At 36.3% G+C, this 20,138-nt stretch overlaps 5 protein-coding genes across 8 annotated transcripts in view; 3 read left to right on the top strand and 2 right to left on the bottom strand.

The window, feature by feature from the left end:
• Positions 1-241: 241 nt before the first annotated feature.
• LOC105692513 (glutathione hydrolase 1 proenzyme-like) lies at positions 242-3,112 on the top strand. Its single transcript, XM_048650716.1, has 9 exons — positions 242-383; positions 598-764; positions 904-1,055; positions 1,131-1,210; positions 1,301-1,573; positions 1,673-1,951; positions 2,026-2,092; positions 2,176-2,403; positions 2,533-3,112. The coding sequence occupies exons 1-9, from the start codon at positions 365-367 to the stop codon at positions 2,744-2,746; spliced, it is 1,479 nt and encodes a 492-aa protein (XP_048506673.1). The 5' UTR covers positions 242-364; the 3' UTR covers positions 2,747-3,112.
• On the bottom strand, positions 2,952-6,691 carry LOC105692516 (GDP-fucose transporter 1). 2 transcript variants are annotated; one of them, XM_012411765.3, is made up of 5 exons: positions 6,438-6,691; positions 6,224-6,377; positions 4,517-4,721; positions 4,291-4,429; positions 2,952-4,175 (listed from the first exon to the last, which is right to left on the bottom strand). In XM_012411765.3, the coding sequence occupies exons 2-5, from the start codon at positions 6,229-6,231 to the stop codon at positions 3,583-3,585; spliced, it is 945 nt and encodes a 314-aa protein (XP_012267188.1). In that variant the 5' UTR covers positions 6,232-6,377; positions 6,438-6,691; the 3' UTR covers positions 2,952-3,582. The 2 variants fall into 2 exon arrangements, with proteins under 2 accessions (XP_012267188.1, XP_012267187.2); XM_012411764.3 differs by lacking the exons at positions 6,224-6,377; positions 6,438-6,691 and adding an exon at positions 4,915-5,071.
• LOC105692515 (bifunctional peptidase and (3S)-lysyl hydroxylase Jmjd7) lies at positions 4,655-6,870 on the top strand. The gene is made up of 4 exons (XM_012411762.3): positions 4,655-5,506; positions 5,638-6,129; positions 6,207-6,477; positions 6,549-6,870. The coding sequence occupies exons 1-4, from the start codon at positions 5,443-5,445 to the stop codon at positions 6,736-6,738; spliced, it is 1,017 nt and encodes a 338-aa protein (XP_012267185.2). The 5' UTR covers positions 4,655-5,442; the 3' UTR covers positions 6,739-6,870.
• Positions 6,871-7,031: 161 nt separating this feature from the next.
• The window catches only part of LOC105692492 (nuclear migration protein nudC), a 78,851-nt gene continuing 65,744 nt past the window's right edge, over positions 7,032-20,138 (top strand). The window contains exons 1-4 of the mRNA XM_025747095.2: positions 7,032-7,245; positions 7,345-7,422; positions 7,577-7,786; positions 8,011-8,211. Of these exons, the coding sequence (XP_025602880.1) occupies positions 7,174-7,245; positions 7,345-7,422; positions 7,577-7,786; positions 8,011-8,211 (561 nt within the window). The 5' untranslated portion in view covers positions 7,032-7,173. The remainder of the gene's footprint in view (positions 7,246-7,344; positions 7,423-7,576; positions 7,787-8,010; positions 8,212-20,138) is intronic.
• Positions 8,737-20,138, bottom strand: part of LOC105692496 — a 59,738-nt gene continuing 48,336 nt past the window's right edge. For all 3 annotated transcript variants that reach the window (XM_048650723.1, XM_048650721.1, XM_012411723.3), the window contains 3 exons: positions 11,392-11,562; positions 9,852-10,116; positions 8,737-9,694 (listed from right to left, as the gene is read on the bottom strand). In XM_048650723.1, the coding sequence (XP_048506680.1) occupies positions 9,669-9,694; positions 9,852-10,116; positions 11,392-11,562 (462 nt within the window). In that variant the 3' untranslated portion in view covers positions 8,737-9,668. The remainder of the gene's footprint in view (positions 9,695-9,851; positions 10,117-11,391; positions 11,563-20,138) is intronic.

The raw sequence follows: 20,138 nt of genomic DNA, 5'->3' as shown, positions 1-20,138 counted from the left end.
CAGCCTAACTTGAACAACAAAATTCTCTGAATTTGGATTCATGCATACTGTAATAAGACAGTCTGAATTCGTTGGTTATACCGTACACTGGCCCAAGTATTTACATACTTATTGCCTATACCACCTTATACTACGTCGACTGTGCACACAATAGAAGAAAATTCCAGTGCTCGAAAGTCATTGAACTTAACCCACAAATATTTGACACTAGTCTTTACTCCTTGTTGGTCGCTTTTCTATTCCAGACGTGCATGAAATCGAAGCATGAAGTTGATCATCAGTTAATTACTTTACTTTGAATATCTAATTAAGATTCTGGATACGCATTACTTCCTGATTATGAATTATCTGTAGATTTATCATCATGAATTATAGTGACAGACGTAAGTGAATGTAAATATGTCAAACAGTTTCATAATATTTATATACCCAATATCACCACTATAATTTAAATTATGTATCAGTCTGAAGGAATTAGACATAATTTATTAACACCAGATTAATTGACTGATTATCATTTGGATCTTATACCAAAACCCACAAAGCTGTACCATTGTTTGATTCTGTCCCTATCAACAAACAACGTTCTGATTGCAGAGGGATTGACAGAAGATGCTCCTTTGCAAGGAAGGATTAAAGGATTTAGTTTCAAATGCCATGAAGACGGTGGACTCAAAATGACTGTGATAAGTTTCACAGTATTAAGTATTGCCATCACTATTGCACTTGGTCTCCAATTAATTTACCAAGACAACATTTTAGTGGTAATTAGCAATGTCAGGTTTTGTAGTTCATAGTTGAATGTTCCATTCACATTCCACATAAGAAGTAATCTAGTTCCTAACAAAAAATACCTGAGGAACCGTCTCAAAGAAATCATTGCATTGAATTGTACTTTCAAAGGAAAGGGGACATGGTGCTGTAGCTACGGATTATAAAGATTGTTCAGAAATTGGAACCAATATTTTAAGAAAAGGTGGGAACGCAGTGGATGCAGCAATAGCAGCAACAGTCTGTATGACAGTAGTTAGTCCTCATAAAACTGGTCTTGGTGGGTGAGTTATGACCAGCTGTGAAATCTTTTGTCTACTTTGATTTCATCAAATACAATTGTTATATTTGATTCTTAGAGGTGGTTATGCGATGATATATAGTCACAAAGATCGAACACAACCATTGATTATAGATTTTGCCAAGAGTACGGTTCAAGGTATAACTTTTTTACATGAAAATAAGTTGCATCATCCTTATGGTTTAACTGATATCATTTAAGAAGAAATATATCTACTGTTCTAATTAGGCGCATTTGGTGCTGTAAATGTCCGTTTACCAGCCTTGCTACGAGGTTTGGCACGTGCACACGCTTTAAGAGGAAGTCTCCCATGGGAGCAATTGATATCTCCTTCAGCTAAGCTGGCGCAAGCAGGATTTATTGTAACAAAAGAATTTGCTCAAGAGGTGGACGCGAATCCGAATTTTATCTCGTTGTATGGTCAACTTGAGCAAGGGCAAAATTTAACACTGCCAAAACTCTCGGAAACTTTGAACACCGTAGCTTATCATGGAGCAGATGGTGAAAACATGTTAAGAATTTATTATGGGAAATAATAGTATTTTGTGATTATTGCAATATCGATTAGTTGACCAAATTCCTTTTCTTTGGTGTTTGCAGAAATGTACAATGGAAATTTGTCACGAAAATTCGTTGACGGCTCACTTGAAATCCAGAAACAGTTAGCTAGATATGAGCCAGCAATAGAACACGCAAATGTTACCAATTTTTTTGGACATTTGGTCTACCATCGATCGGATGCAAGTGCACTTGGCAATGTGCTGGAGGTATTGAATGTACTTCCGATTTCTCGTGAAAATTCATCAACGCTTGATTCGCAACTTCTTTTTGCCGAAACTTTAATTAAGAGCAATCGACATTCAAAAGCTGAACTGACTGGTTCGTACTCATTGGTTTGCAATTATGTGTATTTGAGCCATGAATATTTAGCTAAATAATATTTCATCCAACAGATACCGAAGAGAGATTTAGCAGCGTTGTTGTAATGGATGGCCTAGACTCATACGTGGTTATTATCACGTAAGAATCATAACAATTCAGATATTTGGGATTTAGATCTAGAATTCCGACTCATTGAACTATACAATAAATTTCAATTTCAGTGGCTTGAGTGCTGTATTTGGATTAGGTAGATTAACGAATGCTGGATTTCTGATGGACACTGCAGAGAGTAACTTAGAAAAACTTACGCCAGTAGTTTTCTCTGAAGCAGCATCCGTATGTGGACTGCGTGGAATTATTGGCACAGACGATGTGACGCTCGCAGCTGAACTATTTTATAATTTGATAATTCGCAGACTCAATGTTACTGCGGCTATCGAAAATCCTCGGTGAGATGAATGCAAAATCAATGCAATGCATGTTTTCCAATCTGTTGATCTGAAAGCATGTGAATTGAAACTTTTTTAAAATACTGGTCCACTTGATATTGAACATATTTTATCTGGCTTTGTTTCAAGATACTATTTGATGTCAGATGGGATTTCAATAGAGAATAAGTTTCCTCACGTAATGGATCACACTCTGCGTGCTCATCTTAGTTCCATGCTGAATCTTTCTGCTCAGGATGCTGATCAATTTATGAAGAGTTGTAATGCAATCATAAAGATGAAAGATACTATGACTGGCCATTCTGACAGCCGAGGGGGTGGTGTTGCATCTAGATTCCGCTGATTGAGGGAGAGATTCTAGAGTACCAGGAATGCTGCACAGTATTTTGAAACTTATCAGTATCACCAGGAGTCAAAAGCTCGCATTTTTTACGGTTATTCAAAACATTGTTTAACAACAGTAACACACACGCTTTTTTGTTATCATGTGTAAAATCAAATTCATGAAATTGAGGGTTGGTGAAAAGTAATGGGGTGTTATTAATTCAGTGATATTTTTATATACTGTACAAAGTACATAATTTATTATTCTAGACATAGTATTTCTATTAGAAACAAAATGTGTACTTAACTTTTTTGTATATTATACGTTGATATAATCATGTAGTAATGAATAACCCTAATTAAAACAATAACAGTTATTATCGAAGTGTTATCTGCATACACTTTTGTGGATATGCCTGTGTCTGAGATTGTTTTGGTCAGTCAAAATTATTAGAATTTCATACTGATTGACATTGTTCCAATACATAAAAAAGACGCTCTTGTCTAGGTATAGCATCTTCTAAGTATGTTTGGAATAGAGAGAGTTTCAAGTAGAATTAAGGAATACTGAAACAATATTTGACAATGAAGAACAATACTATTCTCCTGTTTATAAGTTGTATGAGTCACTCTTACAACCCTTCAAAAACATCATGAAGACCTGAAGCAATCTAGCTAGGTTGTATCAAAATTGAAAAAATTTATCCCACATAAAATGTTCTTTTTGGTCATCTAGAAATCTATTTTTGAATAACTTTTTGCCTGAACACTGACTAGGCCGATGTTTTCAAATATTTGAATTGTCTATTTGCTGAGCCTAATAAGGCAGAATATTCTTTATATAAAAATATACCATCATACCTTGAGTTGAGTATACCTTCGATGCTCATGGTTGGTTTCCATATCTAGCTGTTTTAACCTAGCGTAACCTGCACTGCCACCCAGCACGATAAAATTACTCGTCCACCATAGCCACGGTTTATGTTCATTGAACCAGTAGGTAGCCATCACGGTTTGTGCGCAAGCTTTTGCTGTACCACTGATATTATGAGTTAGGGGTGAAGTCACTTTAATTTGTAACGCAGTGACAAAGCCAATGGCAAACCCGCAAAGTCCTCCCAAAATCATGGCCCCCCAAAAAAACGGTTCGGATAACTTGTTGTATTTAAAAACAACACTAAACTCTCCACTGACTAGCATGAGTGGGATAAAAAGAAAGACACTGTAAACATTATTGTAGTAAGATAACAGCCAAATTTCTTGATTCACCAACGGAAGCACTCTTTTAGTGTAAATTGAGTACAGGGATAGAGACAGGGATCCTAGAATGCCAAAAACTGTACCCATGATTGACAAAGAACCTGCAACATTCTCTTGGTCAACACCTAACCAAAACCCACCGATAATTATACCACAGCAAGCTATGCAACCAAACGACGTTTTCTGACCTGTGGAAAAAAATTTTTACTCTAATCAGTTTCATTTTGCATCCTGACTTAATTAGTATCCCCTGCACAAGTAGAGATATTTGTAATGTGATTAACTAGTTTTTGAAAAACTTACCAAGGATAGAGTAAGACAGGATGACATTGAATACTGTAGTAAGCGATCTTCCCACATAATAGAATGCAACGCCCACATATTTTAAACAAAGATTATTACTTGCTATCATAAATGTGAATAACACTGATAATGGAAGAACCTGTAAAGTTAGTCATGGTTGTGAATTGTAGCTAGGATAATTAACTGTAGAAAAATTGTTCCATTATCATAAAGTAATTCTTTTCACCTTTTTAATAACATCCTTACAATACGGATGTCCTTTGGGAAATTTTATTTGTTCAGGATACCATTGTGCCAATTTACTAAGAGTTGTGCATATTACAGCACTGACTACACATTGAAACCAAGTCACAAATAGAGGTGCGTCCAGGTCGATGTCATCACTTGAAAGCAAAGCTTTGTTTACAAATACTGTCAGAATTGAGACGATCCTGAAAAAAAATATATAATCGTAATTAGTGTAACAAGGAAATTATTGTGAATAGAATACAACTCAGTTATAATGAAAGTAAGATACGAGAGAATTAATTTTTGGTAAATGAGTAGGCTGATTGAAAATATAAATTGTTTAAAATTATTTCTGATAGTGGAAAGCAAAGAATTAAATACATAACCCTAACTGACCAGTAAGTTGTGACAACAGCTGCAATATTAATATACTGAGACAGTAGACCCGGATCTACTGACATTTTGAACACGAATAGTAAACTAACGATGGATTACATGTGGACTACATCCACGGTAATAAGTGATAAGGTATTCATGTGGCATTTCTACAGAAATAACATACCACAAATACCACTAGAGACCCCTGAGCCCACGATTCAACGATAAATCACGCAAGTTTCACGCAGGCCAATAACATGCTCGCAAAGTCCCATCTATTTGTTTTATTATTGCATTTTTTAAATAATCTGCCGATTGTTATGAGATCATTGAGAGTCCTTAATGATTTATTCTACATTTACTTTTGATTTACTGTTGAACAGTGAGTCATATTATACTGGTAGTTTTGGGCTTGTGAATATTTCGTTCAAATGGGTATTTAAAGTTTAAAACCCCGGTGTCCTGAAGCACGTGTGTGCCTATAACCCCCTTGTCAATTTGTGACGTTTGAATGTGAATCCCCTCGGACAAGAGTAAACAGAAGAAATGTCGATTAAACTAGAAGACAGAATTCAAAAATATTGCCACGTTCTTTCCCAGGAATCTAAAGGTCTTTCGCATGTGTTCAAAGCTAACCATAGCAGCTCATAGAATTTGTGTGATTCTGCTGTGTGTTTTATAGAGTAAACTACGAACTCTCTTTCCTTCAACCTTTTTTTTTACTCATATTTTATGTTACAGAATTATATTTGACGGACCATATTTCTGAGGTGGAAGATTCTATATCTCCATTGGCTTTTTATAGAGAATATGTATCAAAGAACCTTCCATTGGTTATCAGAGGTGGAACAAAACATTGGCCAGCTGTAAACAAATGGAATACATCTTACTTTCGTCGAAAACTTGGTGATAAAATTGTAACAGTTGCTGTCACTCCTAATGGCTATGCAGATGCCATTGCAGCAAAGGCATCCAAAGATGGTGCCACTTTTGAAAACTATTTTGTCATGCCAGAGGAACGACTTATTCCGATGTCAACGTTTTTGAATACATTGGAAAACTCCGAAGAACAAAATGTTCATTACATCCAAAAGCAAGACTCTAATTTCATAAAAGACTTCACAGAATTATGGGCAGATGCCGAATTAGATGTACCGTGGGCTACTGAGGCTTTTGGAAAATATCCAGATGCGGTTAACATATGGATGGGAGATCAAAGAGCTGTTACATCCAGTAAAATTATAATTATTTCATTGGATCCATGTCACATGAGCCTAATAACTTGAAAGTGCAACAAATTTATATTCCAGTGCATAAGGATCCGTACGAGAACATATACTGCGTAATATCTGGTGAGAAGGAATTTCTTTTGCATCCACCAACAGATCTCCCATGGATTCCTTATAAAAATTATCCCTCTGCGAATTATCGAGAAGTTCAACCTGGTCGATGGTTGATTGAACCGATTGGTACGGTATTGCCTACAAATAAAGAAATTGTAGAGGATGGAAGCGATTGTCCATTACAATCTAATGTTGTACCTTGGGTATCTATCGATCCCTTGAATCCAGATTATGCGAGGTTCGTTGTGTGATGCTTGGAAGATAATTGATGAATACTTGGATTTTACAATTGATTGTCCATAATTTTAGATATCCTGGGTATAAAAATGTGACAACACTTCGGGTGACAGTTCGCAAAGGTGATTTGCTTTATCTACCTTCTTTATGGTTTCATCATGTGAGACAAAGCCATGCTTGTATTGCCTTGAATTATTGGTACGATATGGAGTATGACATAAAATATGCATACTTTAAAGCTTTGAAGGTCTTATGTCAATAGAGAAAAGTGAGAGTATGATTGCATCATATGTAATCAACGTTGTATGAATCTAAGATGCGAGATCTTGATTTCAAGAGTGCAGTCTGTACATATTTGCATAAAACTCTAAAAATAAAGTGTGCATGAAATAGATAATAGAGTGATACCGATCGTTGGTAATTCTTACGTTGACCAATTTTTATACAGATATGTTGACTGACCATTCTGCAGTCAACGACTGATGAGTCACATCCAGAGTGACGATTCAAATTAGTGATTCATATCAATCCAGTATCGACTGTTCGAGAACGGTTCGAGAAACATCTGTTCGTATACTCGAAGGTCGCGACCAGCGCAACTGTCACAGTCAAACACGAGTTTATTGCGTTCATATTGAAACGTGCAGTGTAATTGAGTTTTGTGAGGAATTCAGAGTTAAGCCCAAACCGAAGAAAAATGTCGAAAGAAGAACAATTCGACGGAATGCTGTTAGCCATGGCGCAGCAACACGAGGGAGGTGTACAAGACGTGAGTTGATTGTTATAGAATCAGTTGCCATAACCTCAATATTCGCCCGGCTATTAAGGCCAGTTTAATTCATATCACGAATCTGATCATTATTTCCAGCTTTTAGACACGATATTCAGTTTTCTAGCCAGGAAGACAGATTTTTATACTGGCGGGGGCGAAGGTGCAGCTGAAAAGGTAATTTTTGTACATTTCTTTGTCTGCAGCCACCTAATGTTTAATTTTCGACTAATCTAGTATATGAGTACTTTGAGTGGCATTACTATGTAAATCTGTATTTCACCTCATTTTGTTCATTCGATTTTCCACTGAGTTTGTCATTGATTTTCAGCTTGTGATGAGTAAATTCAAGAAGCACGAGACCACAGCCATAAGCAAGTTATTTGCTGAGAAAGCTGAGCGAGCTGAACAGGAGAAGCGGCGCAAAGAAAAACTGGAAAAGAAGAAGGAGGAAGAAAAACAGCAGCTGAGTAGTGAGTCCAAAATTGTAGAATTGACTGATGAACAAGCTGACCAGTTGCAAGCTGAGTTGGATAACAAGGTATATATAATCAATGCGTGTCATTTATTTTGGACGAGAAACCAAAAGAAAATTTATTGCTCACCTAACCTCGATTATTCGAAATAGCGGTATTGAGAAATTTGTGGAAAATTGAAAATTGCGTGAACTGAATATCTTGTAATGGTTGATCTGCACCTTGATAATCGAGGTTCTATCATAGTTATGAGGTAAAATTAAACAGCAATTCCTATCGATCTTTTCAGAAAGTATCTACTGAAACACCAGCTGTAGCTGGACCTAGTGGCGATAATGCACAGCCTAAAATCAAAGACGTTAGTGGAACTCTGAACAAAGAAGATGATGATGAAGAGGATGAAAAGGAGAAGGGCAAACTCAAACCCAACAGCGGCAACGGTGCTGACTTACCTAACTACAGATGGACGCAGACTCTCCAGGAGGTTGAGGTGAGTTTTGAGACCTTTTATTAACTCTCGATATTATGAATGCATAGTGCTTGTATTTTACAAATTTACTATGCCCCACACTCGTTTTCAAGGAGTTTTGATTATAGCATATAAAAAAATGAAGTAATCTTCACAAGAAATCATTGGACTTACCTGAAAGTCTTGAGTCAATCACTTGCGATTTGATTTTCTTTCCACAACAAATACCATACTATTTCTGATTTCTGTTATTTCCTTATTCCTTCTATAGCCTTTGATTTTTTTTTTGATTTTGGGACCAAAAGCAAAGACTGATTTTTGGCGTATTCTTATGTAATTTGAGCTTTGAAATCTGAATCTGCTAATTAAATTGATTTATATTATCCAAATGATCCGAGTTATCAATTTTTTGCTTTTCGATGTTGACAAATTGAGATATCAACTTATCAACGCAAAATCAAAGAAGTCTTGTATACTAGTTCAAACGAAGATTTTCGAAACATGACAGAAAATATCGAATGAGGTACGAAATAAAACTATCAACAATAATAATTCGAAAGTTTCTTGTTCAATCGATGATTAATTAATACACAAGTAATATCACAGATACAAAGAATGATCATGCAACCACCCTTCATCAATAATCGATCAATACAATTCCATTTTTGCTCACACTGCCTCTAACATTGCTTTAAGAGGGCTCCACGTTTGATTTAGACTTTGTAAGTTAGTAACAATTAAATTATTAACACTAAATTACATATCTAATTAAAGGACCTTAATTAATAAAGATAACTTCAAGCTGCATAATATAGGTTTTTTTTTGTTGGATTTTTTTGCTTTCCACATTTTATTTGCTTTTCCAGCTCAAAATTTCGTTGCAAAAAAAAAAAAATCATGTAATTGTTGAAAGCAGTAGACTGGAATAGTTTGAAAATTTGTTAAACTATTCCGCAAATCGACACTAGATTCGCCGCAAAATTTTCCTCTTTAAATTAATAAATTAATTTGTTATTATCGATCATTAAATTCAATACATATATTCGTTCATTTTTCGTTTGCTCACAGCATTCAGATTTCTCGGTTGAGTGATATTATTATCCTTGTATTTTTTTTTCATTTCATAAATTATTACAAATCTAAAAGACCTCATTAAGTTACAGCACACAGCGCGCTCATTACATAAATGTAATTACTAATTTCACGTACCACACAATTAACACAGTGCAATACAGCCTTAAAATTATACCATAGATGATAATATACTATACATTATTGAACTTCTATTCTACAAATAATATTGAATATGGAAATTCGTTCGTCTTCGACACCGATGTGATCTTCGTTCTTCTCGTGGCAAACTTTCGCTTTCCTGAATTATGCCGTTCATCGATTTTATTTCAAACACCGTATTAATATATTAAGATCCATTTTTCGTTTTTCTCATCCGGGTATGCTATGCTTCCACTTTTCCATTTTTAATTGTACCTGTCACGAGCTCTCACTGCAACAAATTAAACAGAATTTGAAGAAAATGTTAATCAATGAATAACAAACAAATTATTTTTAATCAGAGTAAGGATATATTCCATATTTGCCAGCTATGATCTTTGACGAAGTTAAATTGTTGGGATTCCATCTTTCTTTATCGCTTCACTTACTTTCCATATAAAGAATGCCAGCGAGTAACCCAACCATGAATAAAAAGCTCATTGTGCAAATTAGTACGGTGAGTTGGTTCCTTGCGCACCAAGATTTTTTGTAAACCTTGGTGGGTCTGCCGAGACCATTTACTACAGTAAAATGTGTGCTGCTCGCTACCGACGCTGTGTCGAATGGTTTTGGCGATGTTACTGTCGGCGGATGTAGAGCTGCTAGGGTTGCCAAATTTGCTGCTGTCAATAACAGGGTACCTGAAGCTGCGCTCTGAAATTTGAAAAAAAGGTTTGATCAAATTCATGCGATTATCTGATCAAACTATTCGTTTCCATTCTGTCTTTATACACACGTACATACGATAATCACATGAGATTCAAGAACGGGGAAATAATATCTTTATAGAATGAATGGTGTAGGCATCGACTGTATAATTCTGCAGTTGCAGCAGCAGATTGCATTGGTTTGAAGAAGTTTTACACACTCGTACTTTCATCGAGTAAAGCAAAAAGATAAAAAAAATGAAATGAAATGGAAAAATAAAAAAAATAAAAGTGCTTCCGGTACACACGTCTGGTAGTAGCAGCATCTGCTAATATTGCTTATGACCTCACTCTGTTCAGCTTTCGCTTTCTCAGTCTTGAAATGATCCTTATGAACGACCGTATATCCGATTGGGGAAAGATACGAGTTACATGTTCAGTCTACATAAATTGAATGATTTTAATTATTGTGCGTTGGTTTCGCGTAGGTTTTTGATAATCGGTTTTCACCGAGGTACGCAATTTTAAATTCTATAATTGCTAAGCTTTTGTTTTCTCACTTTCGATTCATTGACTCCTGATCTCCAACGAACTACTCGACCCACTTGACCCGTTTTATCCCATTTGAAATTGGGTTCTTGCGATTCACCAATCAATTGTAAAGACGGCCAGCATTTGCTCTTGAGCTATAGGACCAATTATTCACCATAGTTGGCTCCATTCTAAATTTTTGTACAATATTCCCGCCCGTACCGTTCGAGCCTGAGGCAAATATTTTTATAATCACTACGCTTAATTCTCTCGTTCCCTCGATATATTCTCAATCTTCAACTTTTACTTTCACCTCTCGTTTATTTTATCGTGCGTACAGATAAGCGTACCCGCCTTGATAGACAACGAAAAATTTGACCAATCCACGTTGTGAGCCGGGTATGAGAATTGAATGTGAAAACGACGATTTCAATGGTGAAAATAAATAAATTAATATCAATTCGCATTGCGATGTTCGTCGCGTGTACGTTGCCTTGACCTTTTTGTTTTCAACGCAACACTTGCGGGTATCGAGTGAAACAATCAATATCACATATAAATACTTATTCGAAAATATATTTGCCGGTATGAAATCGTTAGAAACGCGAAGATTTCAATGGCCATTTCGTCTTTTTTATAATGGCGCAAATTTCACCTACAGTCTTTCCGAATATGGTGTTGAAATTTTTCAGTACAAAATGCTCGGTGATATTGTTTTTAGAGAATATTCCAAGTATGAATTTATACTTACGTGTGTGCTTGACGTTGAGCCTTGCGACGATGTGGAGCCTCTCGAAGACGAGCTATTTGACGTTGCGGTGTGAAGGTGTCCCCAACTTCCGTTTTCACTTCCTCTCTCGCTACGACCGACTAGAGAAGGCCTCGGTATATGCCAAGATGGGTTAACCGCGATCTCACCAACCTGAAATCAGATGATACGGTAAAGATTAACGAATTTTATCAAAAACTTCAATACTATATGGAACTCAAATGACTACTATTCGATTTGGATAAAAACGATCGAGAAATGAAAAAAAAAAAAAAGAGCAGATTCGAAACTGATTTTGCCAGCGATTTTTTCTCTCTATAATCTTTCAACGTTATTACCTACATACCAATTGTGAAATTGACGGAGAGACTCGCTTCAATTCAACGATTATTCATAATTATCAATTATTTCATCAAATGCGAATAATTATGTTTCTGTAATAGCGTCGATCTTCGGTCTCTCTCTAGGTAACTAATGAATGATAATTATTACACAAAGATTTCATGGAACTTTGTCGAAACTCCATAGAACGAAATTAGAAAAACGCGTCAAATAATATAGCGTCGAAGTTTCGGCACTCGAAACGATGAATTTATTTCACACATGCGTCTGAGATATTCAATTCGGGAAATTAATTGTTGGGGCAAAGTACTTATTTCAAACAATATCACCGCACATTGCATTCGATGTGATAGGAATGATCGATTAATTTATTTTCATAATTATTTAAACGATACGTGTAATTTTTGTTACGTCTGATATAATACGTGCTACATACATGCGCGTGTATCGTACTATATAAAATTAACTTTGGTCTCGAAAACGCGAAAACAAGTTTCGTTGGCGTCTCATCTGTAGGTCAGGCTCGCCTCATATATACTTGACCAGTTCGCTCTCAAGTGGCTTTGACTCTTTATTATATTACCCAACATGTAACGTACCTATACAGTATTATAGTACATGCAATCCCGAACGAAATTCGGCACACGGTTTACATTATGCTGCCGCAAATTCCTTCGTTCACATATACGTTATTATAGGTAGGTATACATAGCGTACGAACGTACACCTGTACCCCCACAAACGCTCACGCGTACATATTTATTTGTTTATTTATTTATTTTTTTCATCTTTTATTCTTCGCACACACAACACACGCTCAATTCTGCGAGAAAGATCGGAGACTGGATATATATTCATTCTTTATTTTATTTTATTTCCCCCTCCTTTTTCTTTTACTTTTTGTGACGCGAATTTAGCTCACAGGGGAGAAACAGAACGGGATCACATCTGCAGGGAAAGGGTCGGCGAACTTGGCCTCGTAAACTCGTTAGTCTTCTTATTTTATTATTTTTATATTTAAATTTTGTTTTATCCATTTTACGCTCTTTGTAATTCCGTCACGCCCTAATCCTCCTCTCCGTCGAAACCGGGCGAAATTCGAACGAATAAAAACGCTTTTTCAAGTACGTGGATTATCCGCGGTATTAACCTACATTAGATACGTTACGTACGGTGGATGGCATAATTGTTATCTCAGAAAATTATTTTTCCGTACGTTGATTAGTGTCTACGTTTCGCCCGCATATTGTGTCGCATTTATCGCAATGCTGTAATAATTTTTTATGAGTACGCCATCTGTTTTTTTTTTTTTTTTTTTTTTCATCTCTTCCAAGGTGAATATTGACGAGTAATCAATTCGTATGTGAAAAATGGTTCAATTTACCATAATTTTTTTTCCTATCCGGCAATGTGAAAGTCTATGATGACAGTGTAACTGTAGAACGAACTGTGTATCGGCTCGTCAATTTTGACGGCTAATCCTAATCTCTCTCTCTGATCAGAATATAAAAATTATACAGCATATGTGGGCGGGCTGATTCGCTACTTTTGTCGATTCGATTCTCTGCGGATCAATCGGTTGACCCCTGGGTCGCGTTATATTATTTGTAATAATGTGGAGAAATTTCCGTTCGCGGTTTTTGACGACTCGTATTATACCTATTTGTGAATCCGTACACGAGTGATGCTGTAATCCAAAAATAGAATCTGAACCGGCCCTCTTCCGCTGTACAGAAATTTAAATGAAATCGAAAAGACGAAAAAGAAATTAAAAAAAATATTCTCAACCGCGCGGTAGCGAATCGATTCAACCAATTAATCGCCCACGTTATATTTTTGGCTGTACATCCTTGTTCCATGAAGAGAGTAGCTACTGCAGGTGGTTGCAGCATCGCTATACGGTGTAGAAATTTTGAAACTCTTGAATCTGAATTTCTTCCGCGATTTAATTTTTTTTCTTCACACTTGTATTCACTGTGAAATAAAAGTTTATTGAAAAGAATATGAACTCTGATCATAAAAGGGGGGAAAAAATAAAAAAACGATGGAATAAAAATTCAGTGAGAGGAAAAAACGAGGTAAAGAAATGTGGTAAATAGCAGGTCCTGCTGTTCTAAAAAATCGATGATCAATCGAAACCCGGAACGCGAGATGAAACGGGATGAGCCTCGTGTTTCTAAACTCGTGCAGCTGAAAGAGCGCGTGTCGATTGGTGTCGTTGCATTTTGATTGGGGGCCGATTGGAGTTTGCGAAATGAGCGAACGGTGCTGGTGAACGGTGATGACATTTTATTCGATTGCTGATTGGTCGAGGGGTTAATATTGAATTTTTCAAATGTGTTGGCCAAATGCTACGATTTATGGGTTTCCGATTAAATCGAAAATTGGCAAAGCAAAAAACCGCTAAGCTAATAGCCTCAGATTTTTCTCAAAATTGGGGCCGAGATTCCACATTTTTCTAGGGTTTACCATGGTATTCTTGAATTTTTTGATCTCAAGAACTCGAATTTTCTAACTAAATTGATCATTCCACGAAGTTGAACGAATTATCGCCAATTTATCGATCTAAAAAGTGAAAAATCAAGGATATCTCGATGGGAAAAATTCGTAGCTCAATTTAATCGACGGATTCGTGTTCCAGAGGTCAAATTACGTTAGATAAGTGTCCTGCAATCGATTTTATACTTTATTTTTAGCCCAAAAATCGAAAAAATTCAAAGGGGTACCCCTTGAATTTTTTTCGATTTTGGGACCAAAAAAAATTTTTTTTGTTCAAACGCTATTCTTATGTATTTCGATCCCAGGAATCCAAATCTGGAAGCCAAATTGGTCTATCTGCAAAAATGACCGAGTTATCTCCATTTTTTCGCATTTTTTACCATAAAAATGGAGACATCTCGAAGGGAAAAAATCCTAGCTCAATTTGGACAACGGATTCGTGTTCCTGAGGTCAAAATACATAAGAAAAGTGCCATACGATTAATTTTAAAAAATAAAAATTTTTGCCCAAAATTTGAGATTTTTCCAAGGGGTACCCCTTACGATTTTTTCAAATTTTGGCCAAAAATTTTTATTTTTTAAAATTGATCGTATGGCACTTTTCTTATGTATTTTGACCTCAGGAACACGAATCCGTTGTCCAAATTGAGCTACGATTTTTTCCCTTCGAGATATCCTCAAATTTATGCCAAAAATCGCGAAAAAATGGGGATAAATCGGTCATTTTTGCAGATAGATCAATTTTTCTTCCGGATTCGGATTCCTGAGCTCAAATTACATCAAGATAGACTAAAACATCAATTTTTTATTTTTGACCCCAAAAAGCTGAAAATTGGCGATAACTCGGTCAATTTTAGAGATAGATCAAATTTTCTCCCAGATTCGGATTCCTGAGATCAAAATACGTAAGAAAAGCGTATTAAAACCAATTAAAAAAATGATTTATTTTTTGCTCAAAAATCGAATCCTTTTTTTGGTTTTTCGAGAGTAATCTCACAAATAATCAGCTCAGGAATCCAAATCTGAAAGCCCAATTGGTCTATCTATAAAATTAATCGAGTTATCGCCAATTTTTCGACCCCAGAAGTCCAAAATCAAAGATATCTCGATGAGAAAAATTCGTAGATCGATAAAAAAAATCTTTCAGCATATATGCGCGTGGTACGTATTGATGTGGAATTGAAAAACCAAAATACGAGACAAAAATTCAAACGACGAATAAAATCAAATGCGTCGGGGCGCTCGTAATGCTCGTTGTATTATATCCGCTACACAACATTGTTTGTATGTGTTACACAAAAATTGATTCGGTAATTATATTTATAGTATATCTATAGGTGGGATCGTACCATACGCGTGTACATATGTGTGAAAGGGAAAGTAAATTGATCTGAACTAAGGAGTGGAATTTCAATGCGCGTTCGCGGGATCGTTTATTATAACGGCGCCTCAAAACTTCTAACCCGCGACACCACGTCACGCACGTATATGTACGCATTTTGCTTACATGTATACGTATAAATAGGTAATTATATATTTGACAAAATTACTTTTGATTCAACACGAATAACGCACACACTTGTTCGCGTACGTTCTTCTTTTAATACCGTTATAAATAATATCGCCCGCACGTATTACACCGAACAGAAGTTGGTCGTGTTACATATTCGATATGTGTATACCTCCAGTTGTTACTTAATACACACACACCCAGTCAATTTTTGCCTGTAACGAATCGATAGAAATAAGAATAAAAATAAAAATTACGTGGGGTAAAAAACCGGATTTTATTGCACTACGTATAGAGTTCATGGTGTAAGGTTGTAACCTTAAAAATCTCGACTATTATATATTATACAACTCGCGTGGATTCAATTTAGCTCGACTATAAATATATATGGTTATAAATGTGCGTACGTATATGAGAATGGAATTTAAGGAGGGCTACGAAGTTATGTAATCAAATGGCAAAATCTCTATCGGATCGAAATTGGAATAAGCTAATTCATAAGAGGCGAGTGGAATTAATGTTGACACTTTGCTAATCCTTCGACGCGAGGAAAGATTTGATTTGCATTAATTTTTTACAAACTCATTTTCTCTCTTATTTATTCGTATCGATTCGTACTGCGCGTATAATTCAAGAAATTTTCTTTTGCCCGGGTCACAATGCGTTCGGTTTCTCCCAATGAATTTTTCGCTCCAATCGACGGATTTCCTTATATTCAATTTCTCTCATCGATTTCAACGCCGGTGTTTAAAAATCATCTCCAGAGAATTCTCGATGAGGTACCGGTATTACTTCGAGCATTCGGTGATCGATTGTGGAAATGCACACTCGTAATTAGGGTATACGTATACATTCTACATCCGGTGTGTACAGTACTTGCGGGGTAGAAGATTAATCGTTTGACCCTCGAGTGAAAACGCGAGCCAATAATTCGCGTGTACATGTAAGTGCGAGCAAAGTACAATGACAATGCAATCATTACGGTAATTGGCAATTTCTTTTTTTTCTTTTCTTTTCTTTTTTTTTGTTTACTTTGAACACGTGGGCGTGGCGGGACGCCTTCGAACGAGATACTTGTGTACGTATCTCGTTCCCAAGGACCAAATCTCTATATGGTACACACCCGAAGGTATACACGTCGTGCGTGCTCCGTCTGGAAAACCCAGAAGCAGAATTGAAAAAACATTCGAGAATATTTATTCAACGTAGTCGTTGGCGATGTACCGTGAATCCTACGTTCGGATCCTGGAAATTAATTGTTTTTTTTTTTTTTCTCTCTCCCTTTCAAACCATTGTCGATCGTCAAAGTTGTTTCGGAACGCGAGTTCGTTCGTACTCTGCAGTCCTTTTCTCTCGACGATGTATTCATTTATTTCTTTCTTTTCGCTCGGTGTTCCGCCCTTCTCCGTCACCGTAATCTCATTTGAAACTCGTTGCAATATTTACCGGTAAAAATATCGTCGCCAAAGGTATCATTTTTACGGAACCCAATACACCGGTCAACCTCGACTGTACACCTGCAACTCCAATTGCAATTGCAAATGCAACTGCGACCGCGGCAACGCGCTCGCGACGGTTTTAATATACTCGTTTCGTTGCTCTTCATATTCCACTGTACGCATTCGCATCTCACCGCCGTATACCTATACGTATATACCGATTGTGCGAGCTCCGTGTATAACGCAACGCGTCGAAACGGATTTTGAACCCACGTATATCATTTTTATTTATTCAAATTAACCGTGTAATCGATTATCGATTATCGCGCGGCCCTCGCTTCGATCGGTTTCTCCTTATCGTCGGTGTTTCGTCCGCCACTCCGAGAATCGTTCGAAAAAATCAAGCCGCGCGTAATTTCAGCGCGTTAAAAAAAAAATATGCGAATGGTCCTTTTTTCCCCACATCTCGCGTAGCGTCGTTTGTTCGCGCGTTATACAGTAGAAATTTCGTCACACACCCAGACCCGTTAGATATAAAGCGTAAAAATTTTGAAATGTACTAAAATCGAGAGTATCGATTAATCGATTATATTGCTGCAAGTATTTTAAGTATACCTACCACGGTTATACAGATGTGATATGCAATATGAGAAATTCGAAAGTCTCTCCCGCATCTCTATCATAATTGTGACCCAGATATATTCTAATAACATTTCGATTTCGCACGTATGCGAATAAATTTATGTATATGCAATATTCCGAGTATTATATACACGGCATAGAAAAGGTAGAGCTTCGTCCGAAACGAACATTCTTAGCGCGATTAAATGACGTTATTACGTTCAATAAACGACGACGACGACATATATATATCCCAATATAGTGTAACACTGCTGCGTTATTGGTATATCGCGATCGCGCAGTTATTGTGTTATTGCGTTTATACAATCTTTTGATTTTATTGAAATTTCGATAATCTGTAACCACGTGAATCGGAATAGATACTAGCACGCCTGAATAAATTTCAAAAGACTTGCGTCTATAATATAATCCGTCTTCGTTATGTCACGAACGTTGCGTGAATCTGTGTTCTTTCCTTTTTTTTTTTCCATCTATCAAAAAATTTTTTCCTCAAATTTTCTTCAATCTCACGAATACGCGGTACATTATGTATCGTATAAATCTTTGACGCAATCGTTATCTTCGTGGAAATGAATAACCATACATTTTTAAATGCCGTTGACTCGAGTGGAATGCAATGTCAACGATCAATTTTACGTATTATATATATATATATATGTACGCGAAGATACGTGTGCCTTTATGAATTAATATTATATAATGCATCTTGAAAAAAACTACGTAGCCTGTTTTACACGTTCAGGGTACATAAGGTAAAAATTAGCATGTTTAAGATTATAATATCCTGAACTTGAGAGGACGAGGTGAACCTATGATGAACGTCGCAATATTCTGTCGATTATAAGATGTCTATTCGATTTCTAAGATTTTGATTCTTGTTTTCGTTTTTATTTAACTTTTTTTTGATATCTCTCGAAAATTGCACGTCTTCCCTATACACACAACTTCGAGAGACCGCGGCTGAAAAATGAAAATAAATCACATTTACTAGACGTACGTGCAACGATGACGATGTATAATGCGATATACGTGTGTGGTATACATGAAAAACCCGGAAACGCGAACGAACATATGTACATTGCATACATACATACATACATACATACATATGTAATACAAATTATTATCATGTGCAGACTGTAAATTAAACGTGATTTTCGTTCGACCTTGTGACGTCAGAATTCTCGAGATGTACGAGTTTGTAGATTTTCAAAAGATTTATTTGTCTCTTGCGTTTACAAGGTGTTTAGCCTCTGCGTGAGAGGATAAATTATTTTCGAATAATTTTGTTCGTGTTTTTCTTATTAAATAATTCTTTCATTTTAGGGGAAAAAATTTTATCGTTACTCGTTCCAAATTGAGCTCAGGAGCAGTTTTCTTGAAAAAAAAACAACTTTTTTTTAACTTGTGTTCGGTATAAATCCTGTTCGGAATCGAAGGACGTTTATACACGACTGCATAAGTAAATTTTCTCGTTTACGTAAATAATTTGAGGTGATTTTTTTTCTCTCTCTCTCTCTTTCTCTCTTCATTTCGTCCGAGCGATGAAAAGAAAAAAATTTCGCGGTAGCAGGACGAAATAGTTTCGAAGGTCGTAGAGAGCAGAAAATTAAGTGGAAAAAGTCGAATGATTGAATTTTTTTTGGAAAGCTAAAAGCTCGGATTCATCTATTCGATTTTATTCTTTAAAAACTTCTCGACCGGTTTGTCGAGATGCGGCGAATAAAGTCGCGTTTTTCGAACGGAAAAGTGAAACGTGAACAATTCGGTTCACACGGAGAATGAACGAGGTGAACGAGATCGACAAAGGCGAACGTCGCCGCTGCTCCTTGCCGATCCTGTTCATTCAATTTAATTCAAGGAAAAGTCGGTTGATTTTCTCCCTTTCCCTTTTTTTTCTTTCTTTCTTTCTATTCTGCTACGTTCGTTCGTCAATTCCTTTGAAACTTCAGTCGACGAGGTCTGGTCGATATTTGTACGCACAACATAAAAAATTTCACCCAACTATTCGAATAATTTTTGCACCGATCGGACGGTTCTCGATGACCATATCACGAGGAGTGTGGTCGCGACGAACGTTTCGCGTTTACGTATACGACCGCGTGCTTGACGTATGAGTAACGTTTTCGAACAAAGTTTAAAAATATTTAACGCGGAAAGATGAGGAGAAAAAAAATAAATAAAAAAACAAAACGAAGACGCTTACGAAACCGCAGGAAAGTAGTTGTACACAGAGGATTCGAACGTCACTGAAATTTTTCCGTTGCCTCTTACGGATAATTGAAATAACTGCGAGA

Source organism: Athalia rosae, chromosome 2, assembly GCF_917208135.1.
Source record: "Athalia rosae chromosome 2, iyAthRosa1.1, whole genome shotgun sequence".
Classification (NCBI taxonomy): Eukaryota; Metazoa; Arthropoda; class Insecta; order Hymenoptera; family Athaliidae; genus Athalia; species Athalia rosae.
This window is presented reverse-complemented; position numbering and strand designations above follow the sequence as displayed.